The 17180-nt window shown below is 38.0% G+C and overlaps 1 protein-coding gene and 1 long non-coding RNA gene across 2 annotated transcripts in view; both read left to right on the top strand.

Moving 5' to 3' along the window:
• The window catches only part of LOC115212083 (melatonin receptor type 1B-like), a 12948-nt gene extending 2087 nt beyond the window's left edge, over positions 1-10861 (top strand). Inside the window, exons 2-3 of the mRNA XM_029780909.2 lie at positions 345-744; positions 9585-10861. Of these exons, the coding sequence (XP_029636769.1) occupies positions 411-744; positions 9585-10519 (1269 nt within the window). The 5' untranslated portion in view covers positions 345-410 and the 3' untranslated portion in view covers positions 10520-10861. The remainder of the gene's footprint in view (positions 1-344; positions 745-9584) is intronic.
• The window catches only part of LOC118763404, a 21202-nt gene extending 8554 nt beyond the window's left edge, over positions 1-12648 (top strand). Inside the window, exon 3 of the long non-coding RNA XR_004999154.1 lies at positions 12636-12648. This is a non-coding gene — a long non-coding RNA (uncharacterized LOC118763404). The remainder of the gene's footprint in view (positions 1-12635) is intronic.
• The last annotated feature ends 4532 nt before the right edge of the window (positions 12649-17180 follow it).

Genomic DNA, 17180 nt, shown 5'->3' with positions numbered 1-17180 from the left:
ATCGCACCCCAAAGGAAGAAATGTAAAGTTATTATAATGGTTTTTCTAATTTAAAACCTGTTTGGGTGCGTGGCCCGGTGGTTAGAGTGTAACACTCACGATCACAGGATCGTGTGTTCGATTCCCGGACCAAGCAGTGCGTTGTGTTCTTGAGTAAAACATTTCATTTCGCGTTACTGCCATCCACTCCGCTGTAAACGGCTAACTCTGTGACGAACTAACTTCTTATTTCTTTATTGCTCTCAAGGGGCTAAACATAGATGGGACAAACAAGGACAGACAAAGGGATTAAGTCGATTACATCGCAAATACAGAACTATTAAACCATTATTTCTATTTTTCAGTCTGTTACTGGAGTTCAGTTTCCGTGCTGTGGCCTCATATCGAACTCCGTCTCCGTTCGTCTCACCATGATATTCGATTTACTTCATGACCTGACCACATCTAACATGTCGTTCTTCACCCTAGACATGACATCAAATTCTGTGGTCACAGTGTCTCCTCTCAACTCAACGGCACCTGTTATATACAGAACTCCTCTCCTGCAGACTAAACCAATCTTAGCCATAATCTACCTCATAATATTGCTTACCGTATCCAGCTTCGGTATGATCACCAATCCTATCAGCTTCATTATTCATTACAAGAACCAAAAGCTAAATAAAGTCGGGCGAATATTTCTGATGAACCTCTGTTTGGCCGACATGTGCGTTAATTATGTCAGCCTGCCAGCCTGTGCTATTGGTAAGTTTCCAAGAACTTTCTAAATCGATTTTCATTCTTCTTCTTGCCTACTTGAAGCTAATGTTATTCATGTTCTTGTCACTTTGTTTCACACACACACACGTGTCTTTGTGTGTATGCATGCATGCATGCATGCATACATACATACATACATACATACAAACGTACGTACGTACGTGCATGCATACATACATACATACATACATACATACATACGTACATACATACATATATATATATATAATATATATATATATATATATATATATATATATATATATATATTTATTTATTTATTTTGTAGAAGGAGCTTCTACAGAACTAGGACCGTTTCATTCAAAAGAAGCTCCTTCTACAAAATAAATTAATTTACTCTATGTATTGAGTACCTTATTTACTGTGGTTAACCCCGACTCAACCCGGGACCTACATATATATATATATATATATATATATATATATATTATATATATATATACATACATACACGTATAAAATCACATATAAAGTAAGCCCTCGACTATCGTGGGTGTTACATCCCCAAACCTCCCGCGATAGGTGAAAATCCGCCCAAGAAGAAACAGTACTGTACTGTACATATATTTTAAAAATAAGTTTCGTAATTTGTGTATATTTATCTTATTATAAATGCAAAGCAACACCACACACTCGCCTCCCAGGGTTCGTTTTCCATACAGTATGTGTGATTCTTTGTTTACTCATCTATGGTACACTAGGTATTTTCTGTTAACATATTTTAATTAATGTGTTATATAGTGCAGTACTGTACTGTATTTTTTATTTATTAATTCATTAATTTTTAGGCGTGAAAATGCTTATTTTACCACAGAAATAATTAAAATCTAAAAAAATATAAATACCTGTCTGCCGCAGAAACCTGCGATATACTGAGGAGTCCGTGATATAAATTCACATATATTAGCCAGAAGAATCTGCGATGTACTGAGGGCGCGATAGGTGAACCGCGATATGGCGAATGATTACTGTGCTAAATGTGTGCTATTAAACGCAGCGGTATTTCGTACAGGGAAGGTCTCTTTTAAGAGGTAGTAGGTTAAAAGCAAGTATACACCAAAGCCAAGCAAAGCGAACCGTCTCGGAGGTGAACGACACATCAATATTCCGCAATTATTTCTGCTCACTGGTACCGTGTACACGATTCACCCTCGAAACGAATTCGAATCACTGGCCTGTAGTATATGGAGAAAGCGTAAAATCTATCTACTGATATGAAATAACGCTGTACAAGTAAATCAAAATTCAAATTTAGTGTTAGAAGCAGCACTATAACGTAAATATTATCGATATCACATAATATATGTCTGTTGTTAAACGCTGTTAGGCTGCGGTGTTTTGTCCGGAATATTTCCTGGAGGAAATATTGCAGCCTAAAAGCTTTTAACTACACACATACATTATGTGACATTGAAAATGTTTACATAATAGAGCTGGTTCCAACTAAATTCCCACATGTACGGGAAAACCTACTTTTTTCCGTCGAGGGCTTATATGCCCCATTATTAGACTATTTTCTTTAGTCATTGCACGGCGATCGCATAGAAGCTTTAAGCTTATAAAATACTATTATTATTATTTACAGAATTGTAAAAATCGACGCTGCTTAAAAAAAAAAGAAAAGAAAACCATCGCATACCCACACACACACATCCACACATATAATTCACAGATGAGATCAGATCCAGATATTCCCAGTATAGAAGCCACTTAGTAGTGGTACATATTTTGTATTTGATGTACTTAATATATATTTAATATAATTGATGGGTCTAATTAGCTTATCTCCATAATTGCTTACATACACACACATACATATGGTTTCATCAGAAAATATCGTGACTGGTGCTACGGTGACGGAGCTAGAGTACGCAGAGTGAAGTCGTTTGGGACGGATCGAACTAAGTTATAACGTTCGCGCCCACTTCCGTTGTTTTATAGCTGTGTTTGGAAGTAAAGTGTATTGAGTGTGGTCGTCTCGAGAAAAAAAAAAGATCGTGTTTCAGCTATTCAGGATATCCTTGAGAGTGTCAAGAAATACGGAAACGTTTTGAAAATGGTCATACCAGGTGACGAATCGTGCATTCATGGTCATGACACCGAAACCAAAGCTTAGTCATTGCTGTAGAAAACGCCAACAAGATGCCGAGATGCGAAGAGGCAGTTGCTAGCTATCCAACCAAAAAGAGTTCCAGGAATGCTTTCATCATTGGAAACGGCGCTGGATAAAGTGAGTGGCCTCAGAAAGGGTCACCTTCGAAGGACATTAAATACCAAATTGAAATATATTATAGTTTTCTTTTATATAGCACCAATCCCGATACCTTTTGATAAAACATTTGTACATATATATATATATATATATATATATAATATATATATATATACGGAGTAAACACATAATGTAAAACAAGGTGGAAAAAAGAGTACTCAAATACCAGTGGTAGAGTAATATGCTTTATTTAAAGCAGCAGAAAATTCAACAAAATCTGTTACTCTGAGTTTCTCGTTGCCGTTCATCAGACAGTTTTTGCTATTCGAGCAAAAACTGTCTGATGAACGGCAACGAGAAACTCAGAGTAACAGATTTTGTTGAATTTTCTGCTGCTTTAAATAAAGTATATATATATATATATATATATATATATATATATATATATATATATATATATATATATATATATATATATATATATATATATATATATAGTGAGAATTTACAAAAAGACGAAGACGGATGTGTAAACAACAAACAGATGTGTTAGTTTAATGTTCGGGAGTCAGAAAGTCTGTTACGTTTCCAGCGTACGCTCTTCGACAGAAAGGAACACAAACATAAACAGGGAGAGAAAAATAGAAAAAGGTTTAGTGGCTAACGATCTATCCCATAAACAATACGGTTTTATTACGCTTCTTTTATTTTTCAAAATTAAGATAGGTAAAGTTCTTTTTTAATCTAAAATATACCCTCCTTCATTTTCTACAATGCTCTTCCATCTATCTGTCCGTGACGAATCCAATTGTCCGTGACGAAAAGTACTCCTCCAGTACTGTTCTGACCTTGTCTACAGAATTCAGATTTTTTTTATCCAAATGATTTTGAAGACTGCGGAATGAATGATAATCGGGATGAGGCAATGTCCGGCGAATATGGTGCGTGGGACATCGTTTCCCATTCAAACTGATTCTGCATTTGGAATGTCATCCTCGCTCTATATGGCCGAGCATTATCTTGATGGAAAAACACCTTTCGTTTTGAAACCAAAGAGAGTCGTTTTTCTTCTAGCATTGACTTCAACCGCTCAAGCTGCTCGCAGTAGATCTCCTTTGTTATCGTTTGGTTTGAGTTTAAAAGTTCAAAGTGGGCTAAACCTTTCATATTCCACTAAACAGACAACAACATCTTACGTGGGGGAAGGCCTTTAGCCTGGGGTGCCGGCGTTTCTCCTTTCTCTGCCCACTGTCTTCGGCGCTTGTAATTTTTATAGAGAACCCATTCTTGTCTCCAGTCACTATTCGGTTCCAAAAAAGTTCATTCCTGAGACGTGAAAGCAAAGAAGAGCACTCATTCACTCTCTGCGCGTGATTAGACTCGGGAAGTTTGTGAGGAACCCATTGACCCAATTTGCTGTCTTTTCCGATGGTATGCAGGTGTCGATGAATGGTTGAATGACCAAATTCAAGCTTCTCTGCAAGTTCCTCAACACTTGTGATGGGATTTTTCCCCTAGAGTTTGCAAGATCTTCCAGGACAAGGCTGTAGTTTGCGGCTCGGAATTTCTACTTACGCTTATTGTTCGATTTCCACATACTGCATTAATATTCCTCGCACTTCCCGTTGCGTTGTTGCCTTTATTGAACTCATAAATCAAAATATGCTCTTTTGTCACTTCCATTATAGCTTTGGAAAAATAAATGTTAAAATCGAACTGCACTCTTTAAAATTTGCACTAAGAATAAGTACATGGTAAAATTACTACCTGCTTTTATAGCAAGTTGATGCAGGTAGTTTATCCTGCCCCCATACAACTTTTAGCTCATGCAATTGAAAAAACCGCATTATTTATGAGATGACTCTCTCTCTTTCTCTCTCTCTTCCCCCCTCTCTCTCTCTCTCTCTCTCTCTATATATATATATATATATATATATATACAGTTTATATATATAATATATATATATATATATATATATATATATATATATAGTATATATATATATATATATATATATATATATAATATACAGTTTATATATATATATATATACAGTTTATATATATATATATATATATATATATGTGTGTGTGTGTGTGTGTATAATACAAGATTTACTACTACCACTACAAAGCTTAATTCAAACTAATAACGTGGAGAATTACTCTTTGAACAATGACATTTATTCACCCAAATTATATATATATATATTATATTACTCAGAGGAATTCCAGCTCTGTCTGTTTTTTAGGTTTTATTTATATTCTTATAATATTAATATAGGATATAGAATATGGAATATATAGTAAGAAAGAAATGAAATGAAGTATTGATTCACAGTCGAGGCGTTCCTGTCACAATCTGAACCTGATGAATGCTTAAATACAAGAAAGAATTTGCTAGTTCAATGAGAATAGACATTTAATATTTAATCTTCAATATTCCATTTGTTCAGTAAGACAATCAATACTTCATTTCATTTCTTTCTTATTATATATTCTATATCCTATATTAATATTATAAGAATATAAATAAAATATAAAAAACAGACAGAGTTGGAATTCCTTTGAGTAATATATTCTTCTATACACAATCATACAAATCCCTTTGTATATATATATGTATGTATATATATATGTATATATATATATATATATATATATATATATATATATATATATAATAGAAATATTAAAATAACTAAGTCTCTCTAAAAGAGAACAGCGGCAGCGTTCCCGGAAAATAATAGTTATCGCCATACTAATATGGCATTCTTATAAAAATAAGAAAAAAGCTGTCCGCTTATTAGCTCCATGAGGCCATCGCCTTAAGTTAGCTATTTGATACACAAACTGTATCCATATAACCTTCGAACAAGGGAGGTCAGTCGCTCCACACTACTTGACCGGCAGCTACAGACGCGTTTCGGGGTATTGCCCCTTTTCAATGCAGCGTAGCCAGCCAGTAGGTGTCGCTTCCGACAATCTCTGTTCGATGGTTTTATTTACCTAGTTTCGGTGGAATACATCCACTTGTTTTCAATAATAGAAATATTAAAATAACTAAGTCTCTCTAAAAGAGAACAGCGGCAGCGTTCCCGGAAAATAATAGTTATCGCCATACTAATATGGCATTCTTATAAAAATAAGAAAAAAGGGGCAATACCCCGAAACGCGTCTGTAGCTGCCGGTCAAGTAGTGTGGAGCGACTGACCTCCCTTGTTCGAAGGTTATATGGATACAGTTTGTGTATCAAATAGCTAACTTAAGGCGATGGCCTCATGGAGCTAATAAGCGGACAGCTTTTTTCTTATTTTTATAAGAATGCCATATTAGTATGGCGATAACTATTTATATATATATATATATATATATGGTCTGAAGCTGATCCATGTTTTCAGCGATGAGTACGATGTCGTCAGCGAAACGGAGGTGAGTGTGGAGCTCGCCATTGATGTTGACACCACCTTGCCATTCGATGCCTCTGATGATCTGTTCGAGACATGAAGTGAAAAAGTTTTGGGGAGATTGTATCTCCTTGCTTCACTCCCTTCTCGACCGGCACTCGTATGGGTGATGACAGTAGAGCTATGTCGGTGGTGCATCCGGAATTTGCCTCTCTGAGCAGCTGCACATATTGCGCTTCGATTCCTTGCCTCTGCAGCGAGTTCAGCACTGCGTTGGTTTCGACGCTATCGAAGGCTTTCTCATAATCTATAAACGCAACGCTCTTTGCTCTTCTCTCTTTGTGGTAGCCCATGTTTCACTACCATATAACATTGCAGGCAGAACTGCACTGTTAATGAGGTTGGTGCGGGTGTTCCTGTCCAACCTTCCCTTGAGCACATCCCTTATGCCATTGAACGCCTTCCATCCGGCCCTTACTCTCCGTGAGATCTCCTTTTGATATCCCGGCACATATTTACTTCCTGTCCCAGGTAGACATATTCTCTCACCTCCTCTATTTCATCACTGCCGATCACCATTCGACCTTTGTTTTCATGCGGTTCATCTTGAGACCTACTGCAGAACTTTTGATGTCGAGCTCCGTCAGCATGAGCGGAAAAGACCACCCGGAAGACCTCCGCGACGGTGGAATTACGATTTCAGGAGGACGATTGGGATCACGTGGATGAGAAAGGCGCGATCCAAAGAGGAGTGGACAGCGGGCTGTGACCAGCGGTGTCAAATGGACGCCTGACGTACTGGTCGGTCAAAGTGATCAAAGTGATATATATATATATATATATATATATATATATATATATATGTATGTATGTATAGTTGGTTAATCCAAACATGAAAACACAAAGAGAAAACACAACAACGTGAGGACGTGGAACAAGTATAGTGTTATTGGACGCTCAGGAAAGAAGGGAAGAAGGAAGGTTTAACGTTTCGAGCGGAGCTCTTCGTCAGAAACATAGGAAAAGGAAAGATCCAAAGAAGGGAAGACGGAGGAAAAAAATCGCCAACGGTACACACGCGGTCACATTTTGAGAGAGAGAAGGAGAGAGGGAGACATGGTATGTTAAAGATATTTGAACATTCACCTTATTATTTTGACGGATAGAATACCTCATGATTGTATATTTTTTACATATTAATAGTTGTACAAGTATTTTTTTACGAGTTAAGATATGTAGGTCTTGGGTAATGGGAAGAGAACTCTAGTCAAAAACCTCGTAGCAGTAAACACGCTTAAAAACATATTCGTCTGAAAAAACATCATTAAATCGAAAAAAATTGCAGGAGTGGGCACCTTTGTAAATAAAGACATTCACACCTTACCAAAAATAAAAGTCGAAAGTGTAAATTTTAAACAAATGTACATGGTTTGTGAGCATTGATATGAGTCAGCTTCGGAAAAATAATTACTGGGTGCAGCAACTATATTTACCCATTATGTAAACATGATAAGTCGTGCATTTCTGTTGAGAAAAGGCTAAGAGCTATGGTGAAAGCTAAAGGTGGCCATTTTGAATGTAAATATACGTAAAATATTGTTAGTAAACATAACAATCAATTTGTAAACTTCTGTTAAACGAAACTTAAAACTTATTTTATTGTAAAATGAATAACAGGTAAATAAATAAATGAATAGACAAATAACAACCTACGCGGTGAAGGTGTATTATGAAAGACAGTGTTTGCGTCCCCTAGGAATAATTCCAAAGAAAAGAAAGTAATACTGGTCCGTAGTACTAAAAACAAAGCGGGCTTTATGTTTTTAAAAACAGTTACAGAAATATTTGACCGGCGTACGGATCGAAACGACGTGTGCTTCATCAACGAAGAATGAGACCCTTTGTATTTCTTTAGGAGGACTACTGGAAATCGATCAGGGCCTCTGGCTGAGATTGAGCTCATTTCATCAATGGCCGATATTACATCAGTTTCCTCTATTTCGAGGTTATCAATAATTGCGACCGCTTTATGTAGAGCTGTGGTGCCGAAGAACTTATCTGGCATGGCTATTTGCAAGTGTCCTAACGGAGGTGTGAAAACATTGCTGTATTGCGCATTCTAAGGGTCTGCAGTCGGTGAGCCATTTTTCTCGAGCAGTAACCCTATCTTGTACCGCTCTGAAGCAGACTCTTTTGCAAGTCTATACAATGCTTCTGAGTTTGTCTTTATATTTTTGACACCCTTGACTTCTTTTTCTGCCCTCCTCTTTTCATGGGAGAGTTTGAGTTAATTTTCGATCTCGAGCAATGTCTGTTTGAGATAGGACCCTTTGCTATCCTTTAGGGGCCCATTTAGACGGTTTGAGAGCTTTGCTTATTGTCTCATTAAATCTTCCTATCCATGGGGATTATATTTTTCCGTTGGTTTAACATTCTCTCTGGAGAAAACTGAATTCGTATGCCATGCATAATTCTCATAAAATGCTACTCTATGTAAATATCGTACGTAGTGAGACTGGTAGACCAGTTTCGTTCCATGATCTCTTTCTGAATACATACCCTTCCAATCTGCTTTATGAAAGTTCAGGCTTGGGAGGAATTGGGTGCTTCTAGTACTGTGCGTGTCTGCAATTTTTATGTAGCTCACACATTGTTAGTTCTATTAAGATATGGTCCGAGACAATCGTCGATGTCACATTATGGATAAGCGCCGTATTATTTGTGAAGCAGAGGTCCAGGACATTTTTACCCCCTTTTTTTTACCCTTTTTTTCCGTCCAAATGATTTTGAAGACTGCAGAATAAATGATAATCAGGATGAGGCAATGTCCAGCGAATATGGTGCGTGGGGCATCATTTTCCATTCAAACTGATCTAGATTTTGGAATGTCATCCTCGCTGTATGTGCCGAGCATTATCCTGATGAAGAACACTTTTCGTCTTGAAACGAAAGATGATCGTTTTTCTTCTAGCGCTGACTTAAACCGCTCAAGCTCCATGAAGAGCATGTTTATGAAGGCCAACAGAGATTCTACGTGTCTCTCTCTCCATAATACATACATATATACAGAGACACTAGCACACATTCTCTTACACATAATGTGCACGCGGGTACACACACACGCACGCACACACACATCCGATTTCAGAAGTACTGTTTGATATTTCCTTTGTATTCTTTTCCAGGTGTAATCAAAGGCGAAGAGTTCTTTCGAAGGAGATCAATCTACTGTAAATTCGTCAGTTCGCTTTGTTTCACGGCCTGTGTCTGCGCCATCCTCAATTTATCCATGGCAACTATCAACAGGTATATTTTCGTTTGTCACAATCAAATGTGTGGGAAGGTGTTCAATCGACGAAATTCCCTATCAACCATCTTTTTGGTGTGGCTAGTTTCCTTCCTGTTGGAATCGGGCAATATATTCGGCTTGGGTGGTCACGAATACGACTTTAAACAACATGCGTGTGTTTGGAACAGGGTGGCCAACCACGCTTATACTTTGTACATAACGCTTGTACTTATCATGTCACCGCTTTTGTCAGTCGGTGTTCTCAACCTGTTGATCCTACGAAAGATACAGAAGACTAAAATGGATATATGTAAACTTAGCGATAGCAACCAGATCCGAGGAAAGAAATCTTGGTTGGCTGAAACTCTCCGAACATCCCGAACGATTTTCCTTCTCTTTACGGTTTTTATGTTTTGCTGGTGTCCATATGTGTTTGTTATCGCATGCGATCCAAAGGATGAACTACAGGAAGAAGTGTATCTATTCGTGGCCCTTCTGGTGCATTCACATTCCAGTTCAGGGTTCTTAGTGTACTGGATCGGCAGCAAAGAGTTCGTTAAAGCAGTCAAGAGGCTGCTCAACATATCGTGCCAAGAATCCAAATCGAATCAAAGAGTAAAAATTTATGGTATAAATAGTAACACTACCAACAGGAATTTCGACAACCTCGTTTCATTGCGACTAAGTAAGCAAACCAGCAGAACATCAATGACAAGCAATGTGAACACGAGCTTCGACATGAACAATAAAACTCATCAGCAGAGGGCGGCAAATTTGGAGGAAGGGTTTAATCGATTTTATCAACCCCAGATAGATGAAAGAGAAAGTTGACCTCGGCGCTATTTGAAGTTAGAATGTAAAGGGCATTAACCAAACAACGCAATGCCTTTTGGTCCACGTTCTACCGATTCTGGCTGAATTTTCAAATGGTTTCTTTATTTAAAAAAACAATTTACCTCTCAGCCAACCGACCGACCAACCAACCAACCAGTCAAGCAACCAAGCAACCAAGCAGCCAAGCAACCAACCAATCAACCAACCCACTGGTTGATTGCGAAAGCTGCATTGGTTACAAACGTATACATATCAATCAGAAACCTCAATATTGGGTTGGTGCATAATTATTGCGGCTTTTTTCAACAACCTTTATTCAATAAAAACAATAACAATATTTAACAAAAACATCTTTAAATGCCGGTCTGACCATCTGCCAAGCAAAAGGGAAGCAGTAATTGAAGTAGATGGTGAATATGCTCCGGAATAATCATTTAAAGGTGTTTTTGTTAAATGTTGTTATTGTTTTTGTTGAATAAATTTGTTGAAGAAAAGCCGCAATAATTATGCACCAACCCAATATTTCATTATGGAGACGACATGTTTTTCTTTATGTATGTTTATCCACCTATTATACACATATTCAGTAAACAAATTTATTTTTTGTTTGAATATGTTCTACATCTTAAATATAAACACCCTACCTCTCTCTCTCTTTGTCTCTCCCCCTCTTCACACATACACATACACAGACATATATTTATATGTGTATTTGCTCACCTTTCTCCAAAACTCATAATTGATGTAATGCTTTAAGCATCTCTTACACGCATGTCTACTTTCATTTTCATGTATCTATCGTCATCCCTTTTGCTCCTTCACTTCTGAATCGCGTTCTTCTCATCTGTCTTTTCTGTTCGCCATTGAAAGTTTTGCTGCTTCTAGTTTTCTCTCTTTCTGTCTGTCTGTCTACCTATCTGTCTCTCTCTCTCTTCTCTCTCTCTCTTTCCATTCATATCTGTTTCTTTATTGCCCACAAGGGGTTAAACATAGAGGGGACAAACAAGGACAAGCAAACGAATTAAGTCGATTAGATCGACCCCAGTGCGCAACTGGTACTTAATTTATCGACCCCGAAAGGATGAAAGGCAAAGTCGACCTCGGCTGAATTTGAACTCAGAACGTAACGGCAGACGAAATACGGCTACGCATTTCGCCCGGCGTGCTAACGGTTCTGCCAGCTCGCCGCCTTCTTCCCATTCATATCTTCTTTCTTTACTTCCTCTCATTTCCATTACCAAATTCTTTTACTTTCATTCTACCTTTCCTTTTGTCTCGTACTTTTTCTTTCTTTTCTCTCTTATTCGTCAGTTTGTATTTTCGCTGACATTTACCTCTCTCATTGTCTCTTCATTCTCTCCGTCTCATTCACTCTACGACTACCTCTACCCTCCCTCACCGGACTCTCCCTCTCTTTACTTCATTCGTTGAATTTCTTCCCCACTCGCTTTCTATATCTCACTCTCTATCTCATTTTCTTTCATTTTTCATATCGAAGCGCCAGTTCTTGCATTTGCAAAACCATGCAAATCTTTTATTTTGCAATTGTATTTCAATTCAAAATTACATTTCTTCAATTCTCTCACATTTGAATATTTATTAGTTTGTAACAGATCATTCATAAAAAGGGAGGACTATTGTTGGTCGTGACCACAATTTGAATTCATATCCCCCAAAACTGACTTCCTGCTTGAATTATTCAATATCAACTGATGTACCATTTTCAATAACTGTCAGCTACTGGAAGTCGAATTTTGTGGGTGGAAGTTCAAATTTCGGTCATAACTATTTAGTTCTTTCTTATTACAACTGATGTGATGTTCCGATCACTAAAGCCAAGTTTAAGATTTCCCACACTTACAACATCCAAACGTGAGCTTTGAGGGCAGAAACAGCCGAGCAACGACAAGAAAGATTACAGGCTATTACTGCATAGAATACATCTTACAAAAGACTTGAGATTTACAGTGAACGTGAAGCACGCCATGAATACCAGTAATACCGCATGAATGACAGGCCACCTTCAGCAGAATGCCCACAGACAGACAGCACATAAACACCACGAAAGCTAACAGCAGTATCAAGCAAGACAAAAGTAAAGACTCGATTTCAGTAATACTGACATGAGCAGCTGAAGAGAAGTACCTCGAGTAATGATGACGCGTGTGTATTACTTTACACCTGTATCGATTAACCAGTGTTTCTTTATTCCTTTTATCTTTCAACTGACTGTTGTCACAACTTCCATTTCCATTTCTTTCCCTTTCTCTCTGTCTTGCCTCCCCTTTTCTGGCGTTTCTGCCACGGCAATAATACTGGACAACGTTTTCAATTTTCACTTGCAAAACTCATGAGATTTTCAAAGGGCTTTCGCTTGTCCCCAATAGTGTTACTACGAAAATTTATACCAACCTTGGTTGTGCAATGGCACATAACTAATAGTGAAACGTATATTGCTTTATGTCATCAACGCTTCTGTTCTCGCTAAGTGCACCAAAGCAGAATATGCAGTTTTACTCAAGATTCCACTCATAACAACAAATATCTCCTTTCGATTTAAAAGACTTGAATTCTTTAATTCCCAGAACACTTAAGCTTTGCCATGCCAATCAATAAACTTCAAGGACAACCATTGACAATTTCTGGTCTGCATCAGAAATACTGCTTTATTTATGGCTAATTTGTAATAGGCTGCTCAAAGGTTGGAAGCCCATAATCTCTTCTTTGATGCCCGTGATAGAAAATCCATAAACACTGAGAATTTTGGGGATATGACAATGCTCAGAATGGTCAAAGCTACGATAGGTACATTATAGAAACTTGGGCTCATCGCAATTCTTATAATATATACTGCGTGTAATGCAGTTCCACTATTTGGATTAATGGGTTTCCTCCGAGCATTTCCATAGGTTATAAGAGTGTTTGTTATTTCTGTGGCTGTTTTACTTCTTGGAAATATAAGAATTAGTATTTCTAGAATAAAATATATTATCATCAAAAAGCGTCATTATTGAAATAAAACTACATTCACATTTGCTTAGTCACGTGTTCTTATTTAATATGGCTGAATTAGATATGGTATTTATATAATTTCATTAATGCTATATATTTTGATATTGGTTTCGAATTTTGGCACAAGGCCAGCAAGTTCGGAGAAGGGTTGCTAGTCGATTACATCGACTCCACTGTTCAACTGTTACATATTTTATCAACGCTGAAAGTATGAAAAGCAAAATCGACCTCGGCGGAATTTGAACTCAACTCAGAACGTAAAGACTGACGAAATGCCACTAAGTATTGGACATCCATCTGAAGCATATTAGACACTAGAATGCTGTACATGTATTGGCAAATGATTTCATTTCTTACTCGTCAGACAACTTTTCAAGAGGAATTTAGTATTATTCTGTTAAATCGAATATGCCTTAAAACAGGGCAACGTCGGGTATTCTGTCACACACACACACACACACACACACACACACACACACACACACACACACACGGTGAAAGAACATGGATAAATGGTTAGGGTTCTTGGCTCGTGATCGTAACGTTGTGTCTTTGGAAATTTAAATTCGAGTTGTTAGATATGAAAAATATGTAAAATATTAAGACAGTTGACGAAAGATATCTATAATAAAATTGTAATTGATAAATATAAATTTTTTATTAAAACAAAACACGCAGGTGAAGTAAATCTCGTGGTGTGAAGAATCAAGACAACAATCGGGTGAAACCCAACTCAGCGTGCGGTTGGCATGGTAACAAGCTGTTAATGATTCGCTGTCAGTTGATTGGCTAAAATTACCCAAATTTCCCAACTTTAATTCCGAATAACATCAGATTCCTTAATTTACGAGATAAAGTAATTGGTTGGTCGTAATCAAAACTCAGAGTTGCATCGCTACACCAAAATTGAAAGCAATTTGAGCAAAATTAAAGTGGGGTCATTTTGCGAATGAAAAAGACTAGATCGTTGAGTTCAAAGTGTTGGAAAATGAGAGAAAGGGTCTCTATTGTCTAAAGATAGTCTTTGTTCAATAAATACTTTTTAGCCACTCCCTTGGAAGGAACACACACAAATTTGTTTTAGACAAGAGACACCCCTTCTCTCACTCTCTAACACTCTGAACTCTACACCAAACTATATTTAAAGAAGACTTCAACGAAAAATCTCCGGACATGTTCTTGACGCTCTGACGGAAGATAAACTGCTTTTGATTCAAATTTTTATAAATTTTTGATAAGATACATCGAAACCGGTAATATCTTATTTATATAATTTGATAATTTTTTTTATTAAATTCCCTCTTAAATTGAAATGTCTTAGACCTACTTCTGTGTTATTTTCACCTCCATCTTTTATATATAAAAACTTGATTTGTATAGATCTTTCATCTTTTTTCACCTAATATATATATACGCGCAGGAGTGGCTGTGTGGTAAGTAGCTTGCTTACCAACCACATGGTTCCGGGTTCAGTCCCACTGCGTGGCATCTTGGGCAAGTGTCTTCTACTATAGCCTCGGGCCGACCAAAGCCTTGTGAGTGGATTTGGTAGACGGAAACTGAAAGAAGCCCGTCGTATATATGTATATATATGTATGATTCCAGACACAGGCACACTTGTGAGGCGTCCCTCAACGATCACCGGGTGCCTGGAACCGGCCATTGTCAAGAAATCTGGAAAAACCAAATCTTCAGTCGATTGGGCCCATATGGTCAAAATTGCTTTTGACCCGACCCAATCGACCGCAGGCAGTATATTTACATTCAAGAGCCTGGCAGGGCCCCCACCAAGGCCTCGACGGTAGAATCTTCTATCCATTCAGCCTCTATAACGGGCGGTAGCCCACACACCCAGGCTCTTGTCAATTTACGCCCACCGTAAGTGGGGAGAAACAAAAATCTTCCTCCCATCTATATGTTGGCTCGCAAATTTCTGAGCTTCCGTAGGGGTGTCGAAAAGCACGCACACCGTTGTGTACTTTGCACCCCTGCGGATGAAGCTATAAGTTGGCACAAATCCCGCCAACTCTTCTTCAATTTCCCTCTGAGGGAATACACAAATGGTGCCGCGGTCCTTGCAATAGGTCCGCAACAACACCGTTCTCTCATCATAGTTTTTTAACCACTCCTTGGAGGCCACAATTCGCCACTCTAGGGCTTTCTTACATTTGGTTGCCATTAATAATATAAACTAAAATATAAAAGTCCACAACAAAATTAAAAATGTTCAAATAAAAGTCTCTAATGCAAACACAAAAAGAGCAGAAAGACAGACAAGAGAAAAAGAACGAAGACAGTTCAAATGACAACAAAATTCAACTTTGTAGCACAGTTACAAATTCCTTGCAGCACAAAATTCCTGGTTGTACTCCAAATGGTAAAATTTTGGTTGTACTCCAATTGGTAAAATCCACGAAGTGCACACAGTCACATAAAATCATAAATTCTCACTAAAAAGTGAGACCACTGGCAACAAATGGCAAACAAATGTCTGAAACCCAGTGGAGACTCTTGTTCGAAAAAATATTAACCATACGGACAACGGACTTCACTAAACACCCCAAAAAACAAATGCTTTACATGTGGTCATGCTTCAAATGTTCAATTTTTCACGTACGACGTGACTTTCACCACGACGAAAAACAACGCGACAACTTGGTAGCAGTAAGCAAGCTACTTACCAGACAGCCACTCCTGCGCCTATATATATATATATAGGAGTGGCTGTGTGGTAAGTAGCTTGCTAACCAACCACATGGGTCCGGGTTCAGTCCCACTGCGTGGCATCTTGGGCAAGTATCTTCTGCTATAGCCCCGGGCCGACCAATGCCTTGTGAGTGGATTTGGTAGACGGAAACTGAAAGAAGCCTGTCGTATATATGTATATATATATATATATGTATGTGTTTGTGTGTTTGTGTGTTTGTGTTTGTCCCCCTAGCATTGCTTGACAACAGATGCTGGTGTGTTTACGTCCCCGTCACCTAGCGGTTCGGCAAAAGAGACCGATAGAATAAGTACTGGGCTTACAAAGAATAAGTCCCGGGGTCGATTTGCTCGACTAAAGGCGGTGCTCCAGCATGGCCGCAGTCAAATGACTGAAACAAGTAAAAGAGTAAAAGAGTATATATATATATATAAACTTAAATAAGGGCGAAAAATCTAGCATAATGTATGTCCACTTAGTGGTCATCCCTCTCATATACATATATAGGTGCAGAGGGTGTTGATAAGTTCCTGTCTCAAAGGGTGTCGCGAAAGGCCTTGTTGGAGACCGAACTTTCCAAGTTCTGTTGCAAGGCTTAGAAAAAGTGAAGGACCTCTGCAATAAGTGTGTGAATCTGAGAGGCGAATATATTGAATAAAATCATTATTAACTAATCCTCTTGTATTTTCTTTTACCGAAAGCCAGGAATTTTTCAGCCCCCCCCCACCCTCATAAATATTAAAAGATGTTTCCGTCAAAGAAACCCACTCAGGAGCCTGAAGCAACAGTAGAAGACTCTTGAACAAAGTGCCTCTTAGGGAAACTGAAACCGGAACCTTGTGGTTAGGAAGCAAATTTCTTACCGAACAACCACACCCGCGCCCTTATGTGTGTGCGTGTGTGTGTGTGTGTATGTGTGTGTGCGTGCGTATGTGCACA

Source organism: Octopus sinensis, linkage group LG5, assembly GCF_006345805.1.
Source record: "Octopus sinensis linkage group LG5, ASM634580v1, whole genome shotgun sequence".
Lineage (NCBI taxonomy): Eukaryota > Metazoa > Mollusca > Cephalopoda > Octopoda > Octopodidae > Octopus > Octopus sinensis.
Note: the sequence above shows the minus strand (reverse complement) of the source record. Positions and strands in the feature narration are given on the sequence as shown.